Consider the following 21,748-nt stretch of genomic DNA (forward strand, 5'->3'; position numbering starts at 1 on the left):
TTGTTTTCAGATTTGATTAAGTGGTCAGGGTCATTCATTGTATAGTGATAGGTGGTGTCCTCAGCTATTATGCCTTCAAATATTTTTCTGTCTCCTCTTCTCCCTCTCTGAGCCTCCAGTTAGACATCTATTGGGCTGGTTGATGTCTTTTTTTTTTTTTTTAAAGATTTTATTTATTTATTTGACAGACAGAGATCACAAGTAGGTGGAGAGGCAGGCAGAGAGAGGAAGGGAAGCAGGCTCCCTGCTGAGCAGAGAGCCCGATGTGGGGCTCAATCCCAGGACCCTGGGATCATGACCTGAGCCGAAGGCAGCGGCTTAATCCACTGAGCCACCCAGGCGCCCCTGGGCTGGTTGATGTCTTATGGCTCACTGAGGCTCTATCCATTTTTTTCTAGTCTTCTTCTTTTTGTATTTCATTTTGGGTAGTTTCTATTGCTGTTCAAGTTCACACATCAATTCTTCTGCAGTATCTGATCTAGTTTTAACCCCATGCAGTATATATATTTTTTACATAAACTCTTTATTTTATATTTATAGAAAAATTACAAAGCTAGTACAGTTCTTGCTGTTATTTTACATTAGTGTGGTACATTTGTCACAGTTAATGAACCAGTATTGATACATTCTTAGTTAAAGCACATACTTGATTCATATTTTCTTAATTTTTATCTAATGTCCTTTTTCTATCGTAGGATACCACTTAGGATACCATGTTGCCCTGAGTAGTCGTGTCTCATTAGGCTCCTCCTGCCTGCCATACTTTCTCAGACTTCCCATGTTTTGGATTATCTTGACAGTTTAAAACGTATTCATCAGGTATTTTGTAGAATATCCCTAAATTGGGTTTTCTGATGTTTTCCTCATGATTTTTTGTGATTATGTATTTTTGGATTTGGTGTACTTTTCATTTCATACATTGTATTTTTTATTTAGGTCAAGGAGGTCAATTTCAATCTTTTCATATCTGTGTCTTTCCTTAGCATGTCATTTTTTTTTAATCTTGTAGAATGTATAGAATATATTAGTAACAGCTCTTTTTTGTTCTTATATACTAGTTTTATTTATTTCTTTAAACTTTCTAATTTAATTTAATTTTTTAAAATTTAATTTTATTTTTTCAGTGTTCCAAGATTCATTGTTTATGTACCACACACAGTGCTCCATGCAATACGTGCCCTCCTTAATAGCCACCCCAGGCTCACCCAACTTCTCCCCCGCCCCCCACAAACTTCAGTTTGTTTCTCAGAGTCCACGGTTTCTCATGGTTCGTCTCTTCCTTTGATTTCCCCCAACTCACTTCTCTTTTCCTTCTCCCAGTGTCTTCTGTGTTAATCTTTATGCTCCACAAGTAAGTGAAACCATATGATAATTGACTCTCTCCGCTTGACTTATTTAAAAGATTTTATTTATTTATTTGTGAGAGAGAGGGTTAGCATGAGAAAGTGAGAGAGAGCATGAGCAGTAGAGAGGGGCAGAGGGAGAGGGTGAAGCAGACTCCCCACTGAGGAGGGAGCCCAATGCTGAGCTTGATCCTGGGACCCCAGGATCATGACCTAGGGCAAAGGCAGATTACTGAGCCATCCAGGCACCCCTCTTATATACTAATTTTAAAATATGTGTTATTTCCTAGTATGTTTCTACAAGTTGAGTTTTTTTCATATTATACATGAAATTTTCCTACTTCTTTGCCTCCCTGATTTTTTTTTTAAAGATTTATTTATTTATTTATTTATTTGACAGAGAGAGATCATAAGTAGGCAGAGAGGCAGGCAGAGAGAGTGAGAGGGAAGCAGGCTCCCTGCCGAGCAGAGAGCCCGATGTGGGACTCGATCCCAGGACCCTGAGATCATGACCCGAGCCAAAGGCAGCGGCTTAAACCACTGAGCCACCCAGGCGCCCCTGCCTCCCTGATTTTAAGCTAGTTTTGAATTGGGTTTTCTATAATTTTAACCATGAAATTTGCTATACTTTTAAACTGAAATTATTCACTTGCAAATATTACATACGAAAAAAGTTGATATTAAATGTTGGCCATCACTATTGGTGACAAAAACAGAAACACATAGCTTAAATAGTAGAGGTGAATTTTTGTATTATTGTTTCTCTGGGATTTCTTTGTGTGTTTATGTCAACTTCAGTTAATTTCCCCTAGACTTGAAAAGTGGAGTCAATATAAGTCAAGTTATCTAACACCCAACTCCTATCCTTTGTAAAATTACTGACCCATCTGGCTCAGTATTATGTCTTTGAGGATGCCATGGAAAAATGTGGATGGACCTACTCATACTGATATTAGTGATTAGAGACATGTAACAAAAAACACATAGTAGAAGCGTCTGGGTGGCTCAGTCAGTTAGGCATCCAACTCTTGATTTCAACTCAGATTATGATATCGGGGTTGTGAGATTGAGCCCTGCATTGGGCTCTGGACTCAGAAGTCTGCTCGAGATTCTATCTCTCTCTTTCCCTCCCACACATGCCTGTGCTCTCTCGCTCTCTCTCTCTAAAATAAATAAATCTTTAAACACACACACACACACACACACACATTAGTTTTCTCTAAATACTGATAGATCTGATGAACAAAATATTAATATATTTATATTCAATCAATATTAAATCAATATTAAAATATTGAGCTATATACATTTTTACACAAATACATTTTACTTACAAAGTTTTATAAAAATGTCTCAACTTTTGTTTAATAAGGTCTAGCTTATATATAGTAAAATATACAAATATGCAGTATACACCTTGATGACTTTTTGGCCTAAGTATAAGCTCAATTTAATCACCACCCAGAAAAAGATACGGAACATATCCATGAACTCAGAAATTTTCCTCATGTCTCTTTCTGGCCAACAGCAACCCACATCTACCACTTGAGGGAAACATTGCTCTGAGTTCTATCACTTTAAAATAGTTTTGCCTGTTTTTAAAAATCTTATAAATAAAATCATACTGTTTGTGCTTTTTTGTGTCTGTCTTCTTTCTTTGACATAATCATTTTTATATTTTAACTATATCAGTGCATATATCAGAAAATTACTTCTATCCCATTGAATGTATTTTATCCAATTTACTCATCTATTCTCTTATTGATGGAAATTTGGGTATTATACATAAAACTTCAATAAATATTTTTGTATAATTTCTTTTGGATATACCTTAATTTCTCTGGATATATAGTTAACAGTGGAATGTCTGGATCCAAGGCTACATGTATGTATATCTTTATTAGAAAACTCCAATTTGGGGCACCTGGGTGGCTCAGTTGGTTAAGCCTCTGCCTTCTGCCCAGTTCATTATCCCAGGGTCCTGGGATTGAGCCCCACATTGGGCTCTCTGCTCAGTAGGGAATTTGCTTCCCCTCTCTCTCTGCCTGCCTCTCTGCCTACTTGTGTCGAATAAATAAACAAAATCTTTAAAAAAAAAAAGAAAAAGAAAGAAAACACCAATTTGTTTTCCAAAGTACTTGTACAATTTTACTGTGCACACTGTACTTTGTATGTGTACTGTGTACACTGTACTTTGTACAGTGTACCAAAGTTCTAGCTGTTCCACATCCACAGTACATTTGGTATTTTAGCTGTTCTGTTGTGCATACATTGGTATCTCATAAGAGTTTGAATTTGCATTTCTTTAGGTCAAAGGATGCTGAAATAAAGTCTTTCAGATTTATTCATATTTGAGCCTGTATTGCTTCTTAGAATGACAACTTTAAAAAGTTTGCTAAAAAAATAAATAAAAAGTTTGCTAATTAGACAGATTAGAATAAAAATAAAGCTGTCTTTGTACTCAGATGACATGATTGATTATCTCCATAGACAGTCCCTCAAAATTGATAACAAGAACAACTACAAAAACAGACAAACAAAAACTCAGAATTAGTAGGTGACTAAAAGCAAGTCACAGGACACAAAGTTAATACAAAAGTTAATTTCTTTACTATATATCAGCAATTGGGTAATTGGAACTTGAAATGAAAAACACAGTACTGTTCATACTGCACCCCTCTCACCATCCCTAGTAAAGAAGAAATACCTAGTTATAAACTTAACAAAATATGTGTCAGATCTAGATGTAGAAAACTACAAAACTTTAATAAAAGGAATCATAAAAGATCCAAATCAATGGAAAGATATTCTATGTTAATGGATTGGAAGATTCAATAACATTAAGATATCAATTCTTCTTAACTTCATCTATGGAATCAATGTGATGCCTATCAAAATCCCAGTAAGTTTTTGTGGATAGCAACATACTGATTCTAAATTTATATGGAAAAGTAGAAGAGCCAGAATATCAAATACAATACTGAAGGGGGAAAAAAAGGTTGTAGCACAGACATTGTACAACTTCAAGATCACTGCAAAGCTATAGTAATCAAGACACATAGAACAATGGATCAGAATAGAGAGCCCAGGAATAAACCTACAAAATGTAGACAACTAACTGGTTATTGACAAAGGAACAAAGACAGTTCAATTGAGAAATAGTAATCTTTTTAACAAACAGTGCTGGAAAAATCATTTTATGTCTAAAGGTATTTAGACATAAACTTTATACTTTCAAGCACACAAGCCTCAAAATAGATGATAGACCTATTGTAAACTCAAAATTCAAAGTGTAAACTACAAAACTTCTAAAGGAACTCCTTATAGAGAATTTAGGTGAATTTGGGTTTGAATTTGAGTTTTTAGATACAACACCAAAACATGATATGAAAAAAATTGATAAGTCAAATTTTATTAAAATCAGAAACTTCAGGAAACAGTCAACAAAACAAAAAGGCAACCCACGGAATGGGAGAAGATATTTGCAAATGACAGTACAGACAAAAGGTTGATATCCAGGATCTATAAAGAACTCCTCAAACTCAACACACACAAAACAGATAATCATGTCAAAAAATGGGCAGAAGATATGAACAGACACTTCTCCAATGAAGACATACAAATGGCTATCAGACACATGAAAAAATGCTCATCATCACTAGCTATCAGGGAGATTCAAATTAAAACCACATTGAGATATCACCTTACACCAGTTAGAATGGCCAAAATTAGCAAGAGACACAACGTGTCTCACACAACGTGTGTTGGAGAGGATGTGGAGAAAGGGTAACCCTCTTACACTGTTGGTGGGAATGCAAGTTGGTGCAGCCACTTTGGAGAACAGTGTGGAGATTCCTGAAGAAATTAAGAATAGAGCTTCCCTATGACCCTGCAATTGCACTGCTGGGTATTTACCCCAAAGATACAGATGTTGTGAAAAAAAGGGCCATCTGTACCCCAATGTTCATAGCAGCAATGGCCACAGTTTCCAAACTGTGGAAAGAACCAAGATGCCCTTCAACGGATGAATGGATAAGGAAGATGTGGTCCATATATACTATGGAGTATTATGTCTCCATCAGAAAGGATGAATTCTCAACTTTTGTATCAACATGGAAAGGACTGGAAGAGATTATGCTGAGTGAAATAAGTGAAGCAGAGAGAGTCAATTACCATATGGTTTCGCTTATTTGTGGAGGATATGGAATAAAACGGAGGACATTGGGAGATGAAGAGAATGGAGTTGGGAGAAATTGGAGAGGGAGATGAACCATGAGAGACTGTAGACTCTGAAAAACAATCTGAGGGTTTTGGAGGGGCGGGTGGTGGAAGGTTGGGTGAACCTGGTAATGGGTATTAAGGAGAGCACATATTGCATGGAGCACTGGGTGTGGTGCATAAACAATGAATTCTGGAACACTGAAAAGAATTTAAAAAAATAAATAAAAACTAAAAAATAAAAAAGTAAAATATACTTCTTAGGTTGCTTTTAAAAGAGAAAAAAATAGAAGTGAATAGGTTTGGTTTGGTATATCTGTATAGGGGAATATTATTCAGACATAAAAAGAAATGAGCTATCATGCTGTGAAAAACATGTAGAAGTATTGAAGACGTATTTCCAAGTAAAAAAGCCATCTGGAAAGGCTACATACTATTTTGTTTCCAACTGTATGATATTCTGGAAAAAGATCAGTAACCACTTTTTCAGGTTTTTGGAGGGAGCCGTGAGGGATGAATAAAAGAAAGATTGGGGATTTTTAGGACAGTGAAACTATTCTGTGTGATACTGTAATGATAGACAAATGATGCTATGTATTTCTTAAAACTCATAGAGCATTACAATACAAAGAATGAGGCTTAATGTTTGAAAATCTGTGAAATCATTTATGAAGTCAGGACAATACCAGGAGGGAACACAATAATGAAAGGAGAATCTTAGTGTATTACAAAATTATGAAACTTCAGTGAAGGAGGTAAGGGGAATAGGAGCTAGAAATGAGTGAAATTTGTAAGACTAAAAGCAAAGGAACTGCTCATAAGCACTGTGCTCTGGTTGCTAGGTTAGAACCTTAGCATAAAACTTTTCTTGCAATATGATTTGATATAATATGAACTTCGGAGTGTTTCTTGTTCTTACATCACCTAAATAAGAGTTCTTAACATTTCTATAGAAAACACATGTTTTAATGAATCTCCAAGGTCATCATCACTGCTGCGGCCCAAGGAATGTCTGTCTTGTGGGATATATTTCAAATTTGTACTGAGGAATGTTTAGTTCCCTTGGAATTTTGAGGAGTCTGAACATAATAATTGGAACCCATTTTAGTAATGATTGGGTTTTAAATTATCCTAAGTATAAAACCCATATGAGGGATTTCCCAAATATTTTTCTTTCTTTTTTTTTTTTTAAAGATTTTATTTATTTGTCAGAGAGTGAGCACAGGCAGACAGAGTGGCAGGCAGAGGCAGAGGGAGAAGCAGGCTCCCTGCTGAGCAAGGAGCCCGATGTGGGACTCGATCCCAGGATGCTGGCATCATGACCTGAGCTGAAGGCAGCCACTTAACCTACTGAGCCACCCAGGCATCCCCCAAATATTTTTCTTGACCTTTGCTCTTTTTCTCTTTACTCTCTCTCTGATTGAGTTTACATAATGTCATGGCTTTAACCTTTACAGAAATAATTCTCCAAATCTTTTTTTCCCCATATTCTGGTCTTTTGTCTTGAACTTTATTTAGCCTTCGTTAGGCTGTGTACTTCTACTTGGATGTCCAGTTGGCAACTCAATTCCACCATGTTCAAAACTGAATGTATACATTTACAAGTATTTGTACTCTTCCTAAGCTCTCTGTGTTTATAGTAACACCATAGCTTATCCAAACACCTATGTGAGTATCTTTGGGAATTTCTTGTCTATTTCTATCCCCTTTGTGGGAAGTCCTGAACACATAGTGTAATGGACAAAAACCAGACAATGTCTACCTGGACCTTAACCTAAATGTGAAATTGGGTCCACAGGGATACTCTTCACCACTTTTCCACAGAAATGTGTTGAAAAATTTTTACAACTCAGAGCTATGGCTTCCAGAAGGGTTGTAAATCAGTCTGTACTGATGAACTAGTTTCTGTTGAAGTAGCTACGTTAGGGGACACTGTAGTCGGTCTTGGGAGGGGGGGCTCTAGAGTTTTGTGGTGGGGGAATTCTTCCACACAGGAAGTTGATGAAATCTCTACCAATAGTTCAGAGATTTTTAACCCAAGCCAATGCATCCCTATTGCATAGCTGAGTGCCAGTATGAATTCTAATATCAAAATTTCACTGATGGGTCTCCATGCTTCTTTGTAGAGTCTGGTGATGGCAGTGGCTGTGTTGGAAGGGGACCCAGAGAGAAAGTCCTGGCTTCTGACACATTCAGTCTTTGTAGGGCTGGGCCATGGTGGTGACTGAGTTTCCGAAGACATGTTACAGCTTCTGCTGCTTGTGCTATGGCAGCGTGGTGGCCGCCGCCTCCTCCTGCATTTTGGTTCCCACTTGGAGAACCAGTGCTTGGGCCTCTGCTCCTGGTTCAGGGCCTCACCTTCCTTCTTGTGCTCCTCCATCCCCTGCGACCTCTGGTGGCTTAGATACCACACCTGTGGCCATGTGCTCCTCATGTGGGGCCCCCTCCACAGGAGTGCTGTCATTGAGCAGCCTGGTCATGACTCTTTGTTGCCACCCAGGCCTCCAGCACACCGCAGCCCCACGCAGCCGAGGATGATCCCCACCCTGGGGCTTCCCCACCTCATGGGCCCTGCTGAAGGTCACCTTGGACCTATGGACCTTCACCACCCTCGCTTCCCCAGCAGAGCCATCTACCACACCCGCCATGGTGCTCCTGACCACCAGGCCCACCTGGAAGACTCAAGGTATTGTTTCTCTTTTATTATACTTTTTTTGTCTTTGGTTTTTAGAAATTTGACTATTTTGTGTTTTGGTGTGGATTTCTTTGGGTATAATCCTGTTTGAATCTGTACATTTGTGTCTTTTGTCAAATTTGGGAAATTTTGAAACTTCCCGCAAATTAAACACATTTTTTAGTCCAGTTTCTCTTATCTTTGCAGGACTGTGGTGACATGAATATTGGATTTTTTTGTTATAGTGCTATTGCCTCTTAGACTCTGTTCAGTTTTTTTCCAGTCACTTTTTCATATGCTCTTCAGATTGTGTAATCTCTTTAGTTCTACCTTCTAGTTCATTGATTCTGGTCCATTTTGCTGTTGAGTCCTTTCACAAAGTTACTAATTGGAGCTAAAATTTTTCCTTTTGTTCTTCTTATTTCCTTGCTGACATTTTCTGTTTCTTAGCTGAGACTTTGCATTTTTTAATTTGTTTCAAGTGTGTTCCTAATGTTTATTGAAGCATCTTTATCATGACTTTCAGGTAAGTCTAACATCTCTGACCTCTCATTGTTTGCATCTGTAATTGTCTTTTTATCATTTAGTGTGTAGTCTTCTTGGTTCTTGGTATGACAAATGACTTTTGATTGAAACCTGGCCATTTTCATATTATATTATGAGACTCTGGATCTTATTTTAATCTTCTTTTTAGTCTGTGTTTTTTTGTTTTGTTTTGTTTTGTTTTCCCCTAACACTGCCCCAGTAGTAGAAGGGAGGGATTATCTCATTATTGCAGGTTGAATTAGAAATTTATGTTCCCCTCTCAGCCTTTGTTGACATTCAAAGGAGGAAACCCCTCAATACTACTGAATGGAAAGAGGAATTCTGGCTCCCCACATATTCTTCACGGATGTTGTGGTGAGGGTGGTCTCACCGATGCTGGGTAATTAGAAGTCCTGACTTTCCTCTAGGCCTCCTCTGACCAGTTCCGAGCATGCATGCACCTGTGTGTGTGTGTGTGTGTGTTTTATTGATACAATTTAACATAACCTCATGAGGGTAGACAGGTTCCCACTCGGTCTTTGCCACCATGAGTATAAGTGGAGCCAGTTTTTTTTTTTTTTTAAATTATTATTTTATTTTTTTTAGGTTGTCCCATCCTGGTCTTTTGCCTAGAGAGAGGTGGCTTTTGTCTGGCCTTTATCAATTTGTCAATTTAATTTTTAAAAATATATGTGCTTATTGAAAATATTTGTTGCCGGCTTCTCCAAATTTGGGATGTAGGATGCAAAAAGTAATCCAGGGAACTCACCATGAGTCCTCAGTTCTGTTACAAGTGTATCTCTTCCTCTCTACCTTTACGAAATGTCTTATGTTTGTTTTATATATGTAATGTCCAGGGTTTTTAGTTGTGATGAAAGGAAGAATAAGAGAAAATGTACTATCTCCACCCTCCCAGGAGCAAGAGTCCCATTTGATTCTTTTCAAATTTTCTACCTGTTAAAGTACTTTATTTTATAATTTAAGAATATTTGTCATTGCTTATTGAAACAGTTTTATGTTTATCGCATTAAAATTCTTGTCAAATAATTCTAACATCTGGATTATATATAGAGAGAAAAATATAGAGTGAGAAAAAATTTTCGCTAATGAAAATTTTCTGTTCCTGGATCCTAGTAGGATTCCGCAATGCATATAGTTGTTATTTCTCCTTAGTCTTCCCTGATATCTATTTTTTCAGTCTTTGCCTTTTTTTAATGACTATAATGATTTTGAAGAGTATAGGTAGATATGTTGAATAATGCCCTTATTATTTGGGTTTGTATGCTGCTTTTTGATTATTAGATTGAGATGTATGTTTTGGGAAGAATAATGTAGAGTGAAGCATCTGACATGGTCTATAGATATCAATATGACTTATTGCTGGTGATGTTAACTTTGGTCAATTGCTTAAGGTGGTATCTGTCAGGGAGAAAAATACACTGTTTTTCCCCTTTCCATACTCAGTCCTTTGGAATCAAGTCATTAAGTCGAGGGGAGAGGAATTAAGCTCTATGTCCTTGAGAGGAGTTATTTGAAATTCTTCTCAAGGAACATTTGTTCTTTCTCTCAGTACAATACAATAAAGATTCATGGATATTGAATTTTTTTTTGGGCATCATACTTAGTCAAAAAGCTAAACTCAGGTGTACATTGACAGATGACTGGATAAAGAAGATAAGATACACACACATACAATGGAATATTACTCAACCGTCAGAAAGAATGAAGTCTTCCATCTGCAACAACATGGATGGAAGTAGAGGGTATTAGGCTAAGCAAAATAAGCCAATCAGAGAAAGAGAAACACCATATGATTTCACTCATATGTGGAATTTAAAAAACAAAACAGATGAACATAGGGGACGGGAAGAAAAAATAAAATAAGATGAAAACAGAGAGGGAGGCAAACCATGAGAGAGAGTGAACCCTAGGAAACAAACAAGGTTGCTGGAGGGGAGGGGAGTGAAGGGATGGGGTAACTGGGTGATGGGCCTTAAGGAGGGCACATCATGTAATGAGAACTGGGTGCTATATGCAACTGATGAATCACTAAATTCTACCCCTGAAACTAATAATATACTATATGTTAACTAAATTGAATTTAAATAAAGAATTTTTAAAAAACCACAAATATTCACCAAAGCAAAAAAAACCCCTAAATTCAGAGGTTATATATTATATGATTTCATTTCTATTATATGATTTCATTTCTTGTTCTCTAAAGGCATCAACTATAGAGATGGAGAACAGGTTGGTGGTTGCTGGAAGATAGATGCAGGGGAAGGGGATGGGTGTGACTCTAAAGGGGTAGAATAAAGTGAAGGAACTTCTGTATCCTGATCGCGATGGTCATTATATGAATCTATACAAGGGATCAGATTGAATTAATCTACACACAGTTACTCCCCCACACGCGCGCACGCGCGCGCACACACACACACACACACACACACCAGAAATACTCAGTACATGTAAAACCACTGAAAACTGAATAACATCTGTAGTCCTAAAGTCTAGTTTTTGTACTGAAGTCAGTTTCCTGGTTTTGCTTTTATACTACAGTTGTTGAAGATGTCACTGTGATAGGAATCTGGGTGGAGTTCAAGGGAATCCGTGTATTATTTTTACAATTACCTGTGAATCTATACTAATTTAAGAAAAATTTAGATGCCTTCTCACATGCACAAGTAGAAATTAATATATATGCTGAAATTCTAAGGTAATATTTTCTTGAAATGGAAGCCTACTTACACTTATTTTTCTTATAGATTTACTTTTAAATGTTGAAAGCAAAGACATACTGAGTCAAAATAGTTTCATGGGATAATGGGATAATAGATTGTTAGTCTATCAAATAACTTCTCATTAAACAATTATCTGTGAACACAATTAAAAGTATCCTTTTGTGGGGCCCCTGGATGGCTCAGTGGGTTAAAACCTCTGCCCTCAGCTCAGGTCATGATCCCAGGGTCCTGGGATGGAGCCCCGCATCGGGCTCTCTGCTCAGTAGGGAGCCTGCTTCCTCCTCTCTCTCTGCCTGCTTCTCTGCCTACTTGTGGTCTCCATCTGTCAAATAAATAAAATCTTTTTAAAAAAAGTATCCTTTCGCTATATGCCTATGAAATATGCATAAGCAATGATTAATTATTTGAAGGTTCTCAAAATATTAAAAAGAGCGTAATAAATAAACTTTACTGTTCAGTTCACAAATTCTGGCTAAAACAAATATGTTACCTAGAATGATAATTAGTGACATTTTAAAAAATTCTATTTATCTGCATCTTTATAAGGGACAGCAGAGGGTCCTTCTTGTAAAACCTGGGGAGTATATAATCCCTGGTGGGAAATTAACATTTACTGTCGCAATTAGGGTGTAAACTCAGACATCAATTTCTTCCCTGTAGAATATATCATCATAGGAAGATCTTAGGGGAGAACTATACCTAGATTTCTAATGAGGTCCAAAAGAATTATAAGTCTTATGCAAAAGCCTTGTTCTCTATGACATGGTGTGTCTGATGTCAGATGTGTGGTTTCCCTTCAAACTCTCTTAGTAAATTTACAACTAGAAGTTTGATCTGCTCCTCAGACCGACTCCTAGAACATTCAGTCTGGGAGATCTATGCTATTGCTCTTTTGCCTATAAATGAAGAAGATCCTGTGACTGTATCTGCTCAGTTTTAAAAGTTATAAAAGCCAGTTCCTACGGGACAGTGGAGGTGAAACAAAGACTCCGCACTGAATTCTCACAATGGGAGGAAAGTGAGTTATGCAAGTTTCTGTTTTTCTCCCACTCTGTTGCTGAAAAATGGTGAAAAGTATTTATTTTTAATAACAAGAAACTCAAATATGCAACTCTGACCTTACTGCCTGCATTATTCTCAGCACATCCTTCTTGTGTTGGGTTCATCCTCAGTTTGGTAGCAGGAGACCTACAGCAACTCCGAGCGACATGGTCAGAAAACAGGCACATCGGAGGAAGAAAAGTTTTGTTTTTTTTCCCTAGAAATATTTTTTTTGCTGAAATATACATAGGGAAAAGTTTACATGTCATAATCAGTATACAGCTTGATATATATCCACAAGTGTTACTAATTTAATCAGCATTCAAATTATGTTTCTCTTTCATGCCCTCCTATAAAGCAAAGGAAACTCATCTACGTTGCTTTGTTCATTATCTTTCCAGCTAGGATGGAATAAAGGAGGTGAATGTGTAGAAACAACCAGTGTCTAGTTAACTACAAATCTTAGGCTACCAAGGGTCTCCTCAATGTGTTATCAGTAATTGACTTCGTGGATTCTTGTAGTAAAGTATTTGGAAACCCTCTGAGACACTTCTTCTAGGAAGCAAAACATGTGAATGGTTGCTACCCTAGCAGATTTTTCTCTTTTTTTTAATAGTCATCATAGGGGAACTGACGTATCTGGTAGGGTAATGGAAACATGAGTAGGAATTAGGAAGTGGAGGATAGGATGAGTGGGAAGCAGAGATGGGGATAACTCCCCACTACCGAAGCTCACCAACAGGTAGCCTTTATCCTCAGCTGCTCCATCCCGTATCTTTTGTAAAGGCAGGAGCAGTTGTTTGTCATGTGCTGCTCATGCAATAAGACAGAGTGGTTTTAATGTTGAAGTGTGTGTGTGCCAGTCCACTCTGACCCTGTGGAGCAAAGGAGGGCTTATTTGCTGGTCTGAGTCTTCTTCTCATAAATAAGAGTGTGTAAGGAGAGGGAGACAGCTGGAGTTTCATTCTTTTCTTTTTTTAAATTTATATGGCGCACAGATAGAGAGCACATGTAGGCAGAGCGGCAAGCAGAGGGAGAGGGAGAAGCAGGCTCCCTGCTGTGCAGGGAGCCGATGCGGGGCTTGACCCCAGGACCCCAGGATCATGACCCCAGCCAAAGGCAGTCACGCAAATGACTAAGCCACCCAGGCACCTCAGAGCTGGGGTTTCTATTAACGGGACTTTCTTCTGTCCTCACAGATTTCCAAAGAGGACAATATTGGTTAGAAATGACTCCTTAGTGACTGAATTTCTTCTTGCTGGATTAACAGACCGCCCAGAGCTCCAGCAACTCCTCTTTTTCCTGTTTCTGATGATCTACATTGTCACCGTGATGGGCAACCTTGGCTTGATCATTCTCATCAGTCTCAACTCTCACCTCCACACCCCCATGTACTACTTCCTCTTCAACCTATCCTTCATTGATCTCTGTTACTCTTCTGTTTTCACCCCCAAGATGCTGATGAACTTTGTATCAAGGGAGAACGTCATCTCCTATGTCAGGTGCATGACGCAGCTGTTTTTCTTTCTCTTTTTTGTCATCTCGGAATGCTACATGTTGACCTCAATGGCCTATGACCGCTATGTGGCCATCTGTCATCCATTGCTGTATAGGGTCAGCATGTCCCATCAGGTCTGTTGCTTGCTAACTGTTGCCGCATACATGATGGGATTTGCTGGAGCCTCTGCCCACACAGGCTGCATGCTTAGACTGACCTTCTGCCATGTCAATATCATCAACCATTACCTGTGTGACATTCTTCCTCTTCTCCAACTGTCTTGCACCAGCACCTATGTCAATGAGGTGGTAGTTCTGATAGTCGTGGGCATTAATATCACAGTACCCAGTTTTACCATCCTGATTTCTTATGTCTTTATCCTCACTAGCATTCTTCATATCAGATCTGCTCAAGGACGATCAAAAGCCTTCAGTACCTGTAGCTCTCACATCATTGCTCTTTCTCTTTTCTTTGGGTCAGCAGCATTCATGTATCTTAAATATTCTCCTGAATCTATGGACCTGGGAAAAATTTCTTCAGTTTTCTATACTAATGTGGTACCCATGCTCAATCCTCTGATCTACAGTTTGAGGAACAAGGATATCAAGGTTACACTGCAGAATGCCCTGATTAAAATATGGAGGAGAAACATGCTGTAATTGCAAGGTATAATGTAAAGGAATTTGATTTTTAGAAACTTTTGTTAGTATTTTTCAGGAAGAGGTTTTGATCATTACCAATATTTCTGCAGATTGTGTTATCTGTGTTTTAATAAATTCCTCTTATCATTTCCCTTATGTCATTTCCCTATGTTGTCTCATTTTTTGCTTCCATATTTCTGTACCTGATAGTAGTTTACTAAATAACTAATAACATGTTTATAAAAAGAACAAATATACAGATTCTTTTTTTTTCCATACTGTTTCTGTCTCTGGGCTATTCCTAACCTGGACAAGTATGGTAAAATTCATAAGTGCCAGAAAGTTGAAATTACAGCTTGCTCACCTAAACTCAGAAGTGTGAATTACTTTAGAAACATTCTTTTTCTTTTCCGTATTGTCGCTGGTATAGGCAAAAGGCTTCATTGAGATGTGTTCGTTACAAACTACATATATAGCTTAAAGTATAATCAAATCACTCTGGTCTTTTCATTTTGTTCTATTTTCTTACTAACTTTTCTTTTTATTATTCTGTTCTTTCTTGTTCCCTTTGAAATGGTTAAATGTGTATTACACACCACCTGCATTTGGGAACCTCAGTCAGCCCAGTTCATTTAACACTGAAGTGAATACATATGACTCCACCTTTTATTGCCAAAAATAGTATTAACATAGTATGACTACAGAAATAATACATATGTATCTCAGGATCCAAAATAGGGGATGACTGGTATATCAGATATTTTGAAAAGAGCTTAAAGTTCTCACTGTAGTCTGTTATTTATCACTGAAAAGAAAATAATGCATATTGGGAGAAACATGTTAGACATTATTTTATCTATTTAATGATGTTTATAATGAAAAAAGGGCATATACTAATGATAATCAACTATTCCCAGAAACATTTTGTGAGCTTACTTAAATCTGTGTCTTAGCCCATTTGGGCTGTTATAACAAAATGCTACAGAATTGGTGGCTAATAAACAATGGAAATTTATTTCTCAGAGTTCTGGAGGCTCTAAGTCCAAGATCAGGATGCCAGTGTGAATGGCTGAGGGCCCTCTTTTAAGTGACACACCTCTCATGATACCCTCTCATGGTGGAAGGCACTAGTGATCTATATGGAGCTGTTTTTATAAGGGACAAATCATCCTCATGAGAATTCCATTGTCATAACCTAAGCACCTTCCAAAAGCCCCACATCCTGATATGTTTGTGGGTTAGGATTTCAACATTTGACCATAGCACTTTGTCTCACCAAGAAGATAATAAGGATTTGAAGTAGATACTGTTTCCTATAATTTTCCTGTTTCTCAATGTTTTTCTCATTTGTATATTTAGAACATAAAATATGTTGGGACAACAAGAAATATTTGTTGAATTGGATTATCTTGCTTGAATAACAACAATAATGTTTATTGCTAAATCAATAAATTATATTAATAAATATATAATAATATATTAATTAGTAAAATTAGTATAGTATAATATAATATAATAGCAGTAATAAATCAAAAAGAACTTCAGGGTATAATTTGTTTGTGGGAGTGGACTGTGGCAGTCATAAGGAGGTGCTGCTCAATTCTTCAAGAGAACCAGCTGTGGGAAGCATTATTGACTGAGAGTCTGTAGCTTATACTCCTTTGGATTCACTGTTGTATTCAGGGAGGGTCCATGCTCGCTCTGAGATGTCCCCAGCCAGTGGCTTAGTATGATGCATCATAGAGGAGCTGGCCAATAGCTGTGTAATACAGGTGTCTTCTGATAGGCATTCTTTGCTTAGGTACTTCCTGTCATCCTAACAGAGACATTCTGGAAATGCACTGTAGTCTGAGATTTTCCTACCGTGTCTTTCATCCTCTCTCTTCTTTCTTAGGTGTCAGAGTTTCAACCCAGTTTGAAGACCTTTATCATTGACTCCCTCTCCCTCCCATTTTATCTTTCACAGCTATTTGCCACAATAAATGCCTTGGAGGTTTAATTATTTCTTGGCATCTGCTCCTTGGGGACCTCTAGATGACACAGAAGGTTTACACTAACTGATTTTAACACTTAAATTTAGGCTTTGATAATGAAGACAGATCGGTTTTATTATAAATAAGTCATGGTACAGCACAGAAGGTTCAGAAAGAGATCCTTATACAGTCAATTGATTTTTGACCAGGCAACAGAGTAAATCCATAGGGATAGGAAAATCTTTTAAGCAATTGATTCTGGAAATTCTGTTCTTGAGAAAACAATTAAGTGATCTCTACCTCACACCACATACAATGATTAATTTTAAATGGATCAGACTCTACACGTAAAGTTTAAACATAAATCTTCTAGAAGAAAACATAAGAAAGTATTGGTGTAGACATAGATTTCTTAGACATATTCTGGAAAGCACTAAATTCAAAAGAAAAAAAAAAGACAAAATAAACTTCATTAATATTAGAGTACCAGTTTACCAAAAAAATTCATAGGCAAGCCACAGATTTGAAGAATATTTGCAATACCTGTATCTGAGTCTCTGAAAAAGGTGATAACCATCACATATAACAAGTTAAAAATTAAAAGATACCTCAATAATAAAAGACCATTTCATAAAAATGATTCGAAAGCCCAAAAGTCCTAAAGAAAGGCATACAAATGGCCAATAAACACATGGAAATGTGTTTAACTTTCTGCACCTCCTTAGATGCATAGTCAGTAGCTGGACAACACTTCCAGGGCAGCTGTACTGTCCTCCCTTGCTTCATTGCATGGTCTCTGCCCCTTGAAAGGCTCAAGCACTTATTGGGCCTCCTCATTGGTCTCCCTCCATGTTGGACCCAGCATTGGGGGACCCTCTACTTCAGACGTCCAAGCACTTTTAAATCCTCCATTCCTCCAAGCACTAATCCTAATCTATTCTGAGATTCTAGAATCTGATCATGCTTCCTCTTTGCATGTGTTCTACCAGTTATGAGTGTGGTAGCTATTTTATATACTTTAATAGTCTATATTTTTCAATGTTTTTGTCTTTCTACCTTGCAATATCTGAATAAACCAATTCTTTGTTTTAAATATACTCCATAAGAAGCACATATTATACCATTTGTTTTTCTGACTGTACCTTGCCTGTTACAGGTAGCACATTTTACATGATTTTGATGGATTGATTTGTTCACTTTAGGAGACATTATCTTGCCTATCAGCATATTCCAAACCTCAACAGCAGTGATTTAGTCAGAAGTAGACATTTTACTTCTCTTTTCTACCAACTGTTTTTTTTTTTTTTTTTTAACTTTTCTTTTCTCCCTAGAGTTACTGAGTTGGTAAGATTAAATGTAGGGATTTTGATGGTTCTCTTTTTGCTACATGGGGAGAACTCATCTGAGATTAAAACTGAATAGAACCAAGAAGAACAAGAAGTGGGAAGAGAGACATGCACATGAATGACTTAGTCCTATACAGCTATACAAGGAACCATGTACATCCTCAGCTTAGCAGCTTTACACACTTTTGTGGTATAGGCTGGCTTATCTAGACAGATCCAGCTTGAATTTCTGTCACTTAATTTGAAGGATTCTTAGTGCACCCTCTACAAAATATTCCACATATACTACACAATTCTGCATGGTGTAATGGTAAAAGAAATCAGTTCTGGGTTCATAGATCCTTAAATATAAATGTTGCTCTGGCACTTGCTGTCTTGACCATGGAGCAATCAATGAACCTCTTCCTGCCTGATTTAGAGGGTGGGCATGAGGAGGACATAAGGGAAGGTGAATAGAGAATCTAGCACTGTGACCAGCTAACAATAACTAAGAGTGGTACAAATCTCAGTTTCCTTGCCTGTATTGAGAAATCATTGGTTCAAGACCTGTACCTCATTTTGTGTGTGTTCACTCTGTCTTACAGTCTAGATGCTCAGAAATTGTTCATTAAATGTAGTGAGTCAGGAAAATCTCTAAAGAGAGTCTATTTATGGAGTTTTAGTCCTCATGCACCATCTACTTTGGGTATAATAGGACTCTCAGGACCTGGAACATTACATTTCAGACTCCAGGTTCCTCTGGACTTAGTATGCTTCTAGGTTTCATCCTAGAATTGCAGTGGAGGACTCTGGTTAAAGATGGAAGACTAAGATAAGCAGCTTGTCTCTGTTTCTTCTAGAAACTCACCAACATGACAAAAAAGGGATTAAAAGTGGCATTAACTTACCTACTTTACTATTATAACGATGTAACAGTAGGAATTAGGAATAGAGAGCAAGAAGAGAGTGTGCATGTTTGTACAGTGATGGTACAGGGTAGAAAAGGTTACAAATTCTCATCTTAGTAGGAGTCCTGGTTAGAAACTATTAGAGTAATCTAAATTAGAGATGAAGAGAGAATATAGAAGCTATGTAAGAGGGAAAGCCAAATATTTCAAGGAGTTGGATTCTCTGGGAATTGGAGACTGGATGAACATGGCCAGTGAGAGGAAGTTGCGTAATATTAGTTTGTAGATTAGTTGCCTGGATGATGTCAGAAATGTGCTGACTTAAGTTTTGAGCACTTTGAGCCTGAGGCACATAAGATAGACCTTTTTGAGAGGCATTTATGGAAGTCCACCTACACGTAGCTACATGTAGCTATGGATCTACATACGGATCTGCATTTCTCAAAATGAGTGATTTTACCACCAAGGGATATATGCCAGTGTCCAGAGGACATTTTGATTGTCAGATGTGGTGGTGGGGGATACTACTGGAATCTAATGGGTAGAGGCCAGGGATGGTTTCTTCTTAGGATACACAGGACAGCTTCACAATAAAGAACTATCTAGGGGAGTCAAGATGGCGGGGAAGTAGGAGGAGGCACCATTTCAACCTGTACCCTAAAGTGAGCTGATTACCTACCAAAGAACTCCGACCACCCATGAAATCAGCCTGAGATCAGAATTATACACGTCTGGATCTCTACTGGAGCAGAAGACGCCAGTGGCAGGTAAAGCAGACTGGGAGCGTCGGACTGATATTGGAAGATAAACAAAAGGGGGAGGGAGCCACCAGAGGTGACCAATTGGAAAGTAACACCCCAACAGGAGAGGGCTCTGCGTCTGGGGACCAGCATTAACTTGGAGTCTGGTTGAAAGCACTCAAAAAACAAACAGCAAAGGATCGCGGGGGGGGGGGGGGTGGTAATAGTGGGAACCTGGGCGGTTAGGGTCAGGGACCTAAGTCCCCGGACCCAGGACAGCCTTCCCTGGCGCGGAGCCAGAGAGAGTGCGGCAGAGAAATCAGGTCTCCATCCATGAGCCACCAGTGCCCCTGAATGCCAGTGCGCCCGAGAATGAGTGGGGTCTGTCTGGCTCCCGTGAGGGGCTGGGAGCCTGGCCAGACGGCAATCCTGAAACGCGCGCGTCCCACACCCTCCCTTGGGATAGGTGCTCATAGGCGCTAGCCTGGAGCTCTGGCAGCCGGAAAAACCAGACATTCCCAGCCCGGGACAGTGGGAAAATCTCAGTGTGCTATCTCTGCTCGGAACCTCTCTGGCGGTCTGGAGCTGCCTAGACAGCCACCGCTGCCCTGGTTTTGGGTACAAGGAGGAGCTCCTGCATCCCCAGGGACAGTGACTCAGAACCGACTCTGCCAGCAGCTTTTGCAAAACAATCTGAGGCTTCTCTCTGAGAGGGAGGTTGGGGTGCTGTTTGCTCTCCTCTAAACCTCCAAAAACCATCAAAAGCTGTCAAGGCGAGAGAAAGCAGATGAAAGAACATAAAAACCTCCAGAGAACAAAAGGCTGAAAAAAACAGTTTCCTGAAAAAAAAAAGAGCTCACCCCTTTGAGGGGAGCAGGAGGACCTAACTCAGGGAATATCATTGTCTGAAAACCCACGTGGCAGGCCCCTCCCCCAGAAAACCAACCAGGAAGGAAGAAAAAAGAAAAAAAAAAAGACTACAAGAGAACAACCCCCACTACTTCATAAATACAACTTTTATTTTTAACTCTTTACCAATATTCTGGTTCTTTTTTTTTATACATACAGATAATTTTTTAACCTATTTACCATCACACTGAGATGTCCAGTACATCAAATTCTTTAATAACCTTCTAACCTGAACTTTTTGATACATACACCCGTGTTTTTCTTTTGCTTTTCTATTTTTTTAATTCTTTTTTTAACTTTAACTTAGTTTAGTCTAGTTTATTCTTTTTTAATTTTTATTTTCTACTATACATATAGACTTAAACTTCAAGGTAATCCCCTTTCCCCAATCAATGCTACCCCTATAGGCAAACCAGTTTCTAATCCCCCTGTAACTTAGGAAAGTTGAGTCCCTTAACAAAAACATCAAGATACCTTCAGGAAGAATCAAAATAACCTTCCTCACCCACACTGAGAATCTATAACCACTCTCCCAATTTTTCCTTCTGTCAGAGTTTCTGTGAATTTGTGTTTGTCCTGATAATATATAAATCTTATACTTCGGGTTCTTTTTGATGAGGTTCTTCCCTTTTTTTTGCTTATATATATATATTTTTTTCTCTTGTCATATACTTTTATCACTCTTTTTGTTTGTTTGTTTTTGTTTGTATACTCCCCAAATCTTACCTTGTGGCCCATTTGGGCTGAGCCTTCTCTTTTATCTTCCCTTTTTTTCCTATCTCTCTCTCTCTCTTTTTTTTTTCCTTTTTTCTTTCCCCCTTTTTTTCTTTCTTCTTCTCTATTTCTTTTTCTTTTCTTTTTTCTCTCATTTGGGTGGGGAATCCTGATTGCACAGAAGTGTTCCAGGGTGCACATTGACTGCACCACAATCAATAAGTCCAGCTGCATCTCTTTAGTCATCTCTTACCAAAATGACTAGGAGGAGGAATACCCAACAGAAGAAAAATACAGAGGATGGGCCTTCTGCAACAGAGCTAATGGCTATCGACATAGACAATATGTCAGAAACGGAATTCAGACTAACAATTATCCAGGCAATAGCTAGGTTGGAGTAAGCCATGGATGACTACACAGAATTGATTAGGGCAGAACTGAAAGCCACCAGGGATGATGTTCACAATGTTAGGGCAGAACTGAAAGCCACCAGGG

General features: G+C 38.3%; 1 protein-coding gene and 1 pseudogene across 1 annotated transcript; one reads left to right on the plus strand and one right to left on the minus strand.

The window, feature by feature from the left end:
* Positions 1-7,416: 7,416 nt before the first annotated feature.
* Positions 7,417-7,941, minus strand: LOC123948820 (annotated as a pseudogene).
* A 154-nt stretch (positions 7,942-8,095) lies between these two features.
* On the plus strand, positions 8,096-21,513 carry LOC123948821 (olfactory receptor 8B3-like; the record flags this gene model as incomplete). The annotated part of the gene is made up of 3 exons (XM_046015958.1): positions 8,096-8,247; positions 13,745-14,651; positions 21,496-21,513. Coding segments are annotated over exons 1-3 (1,077 nt in total), but the record flags the coding sequence as incomplete, so codon positions are not given.
* Between the last annotated feature and the right edge of the window lie 235 nt (positions 21,514-21,748).

The sequence above is a fragment of the Meles meles genome, chromosome 8 (assembly GCF_922984935.1).
Source record: "Meles meles chromosome 8, mMelMel3.1 paternal haplotype, whole genome shotgun sequence".
In the NCBI taxonomy this organism is placed as follows: domain Eukaryota; kingdom Metazoa; phylum Chordata; class Mammalia; order Carnivora; family Mustelidae; genus Meles; species Meles meles.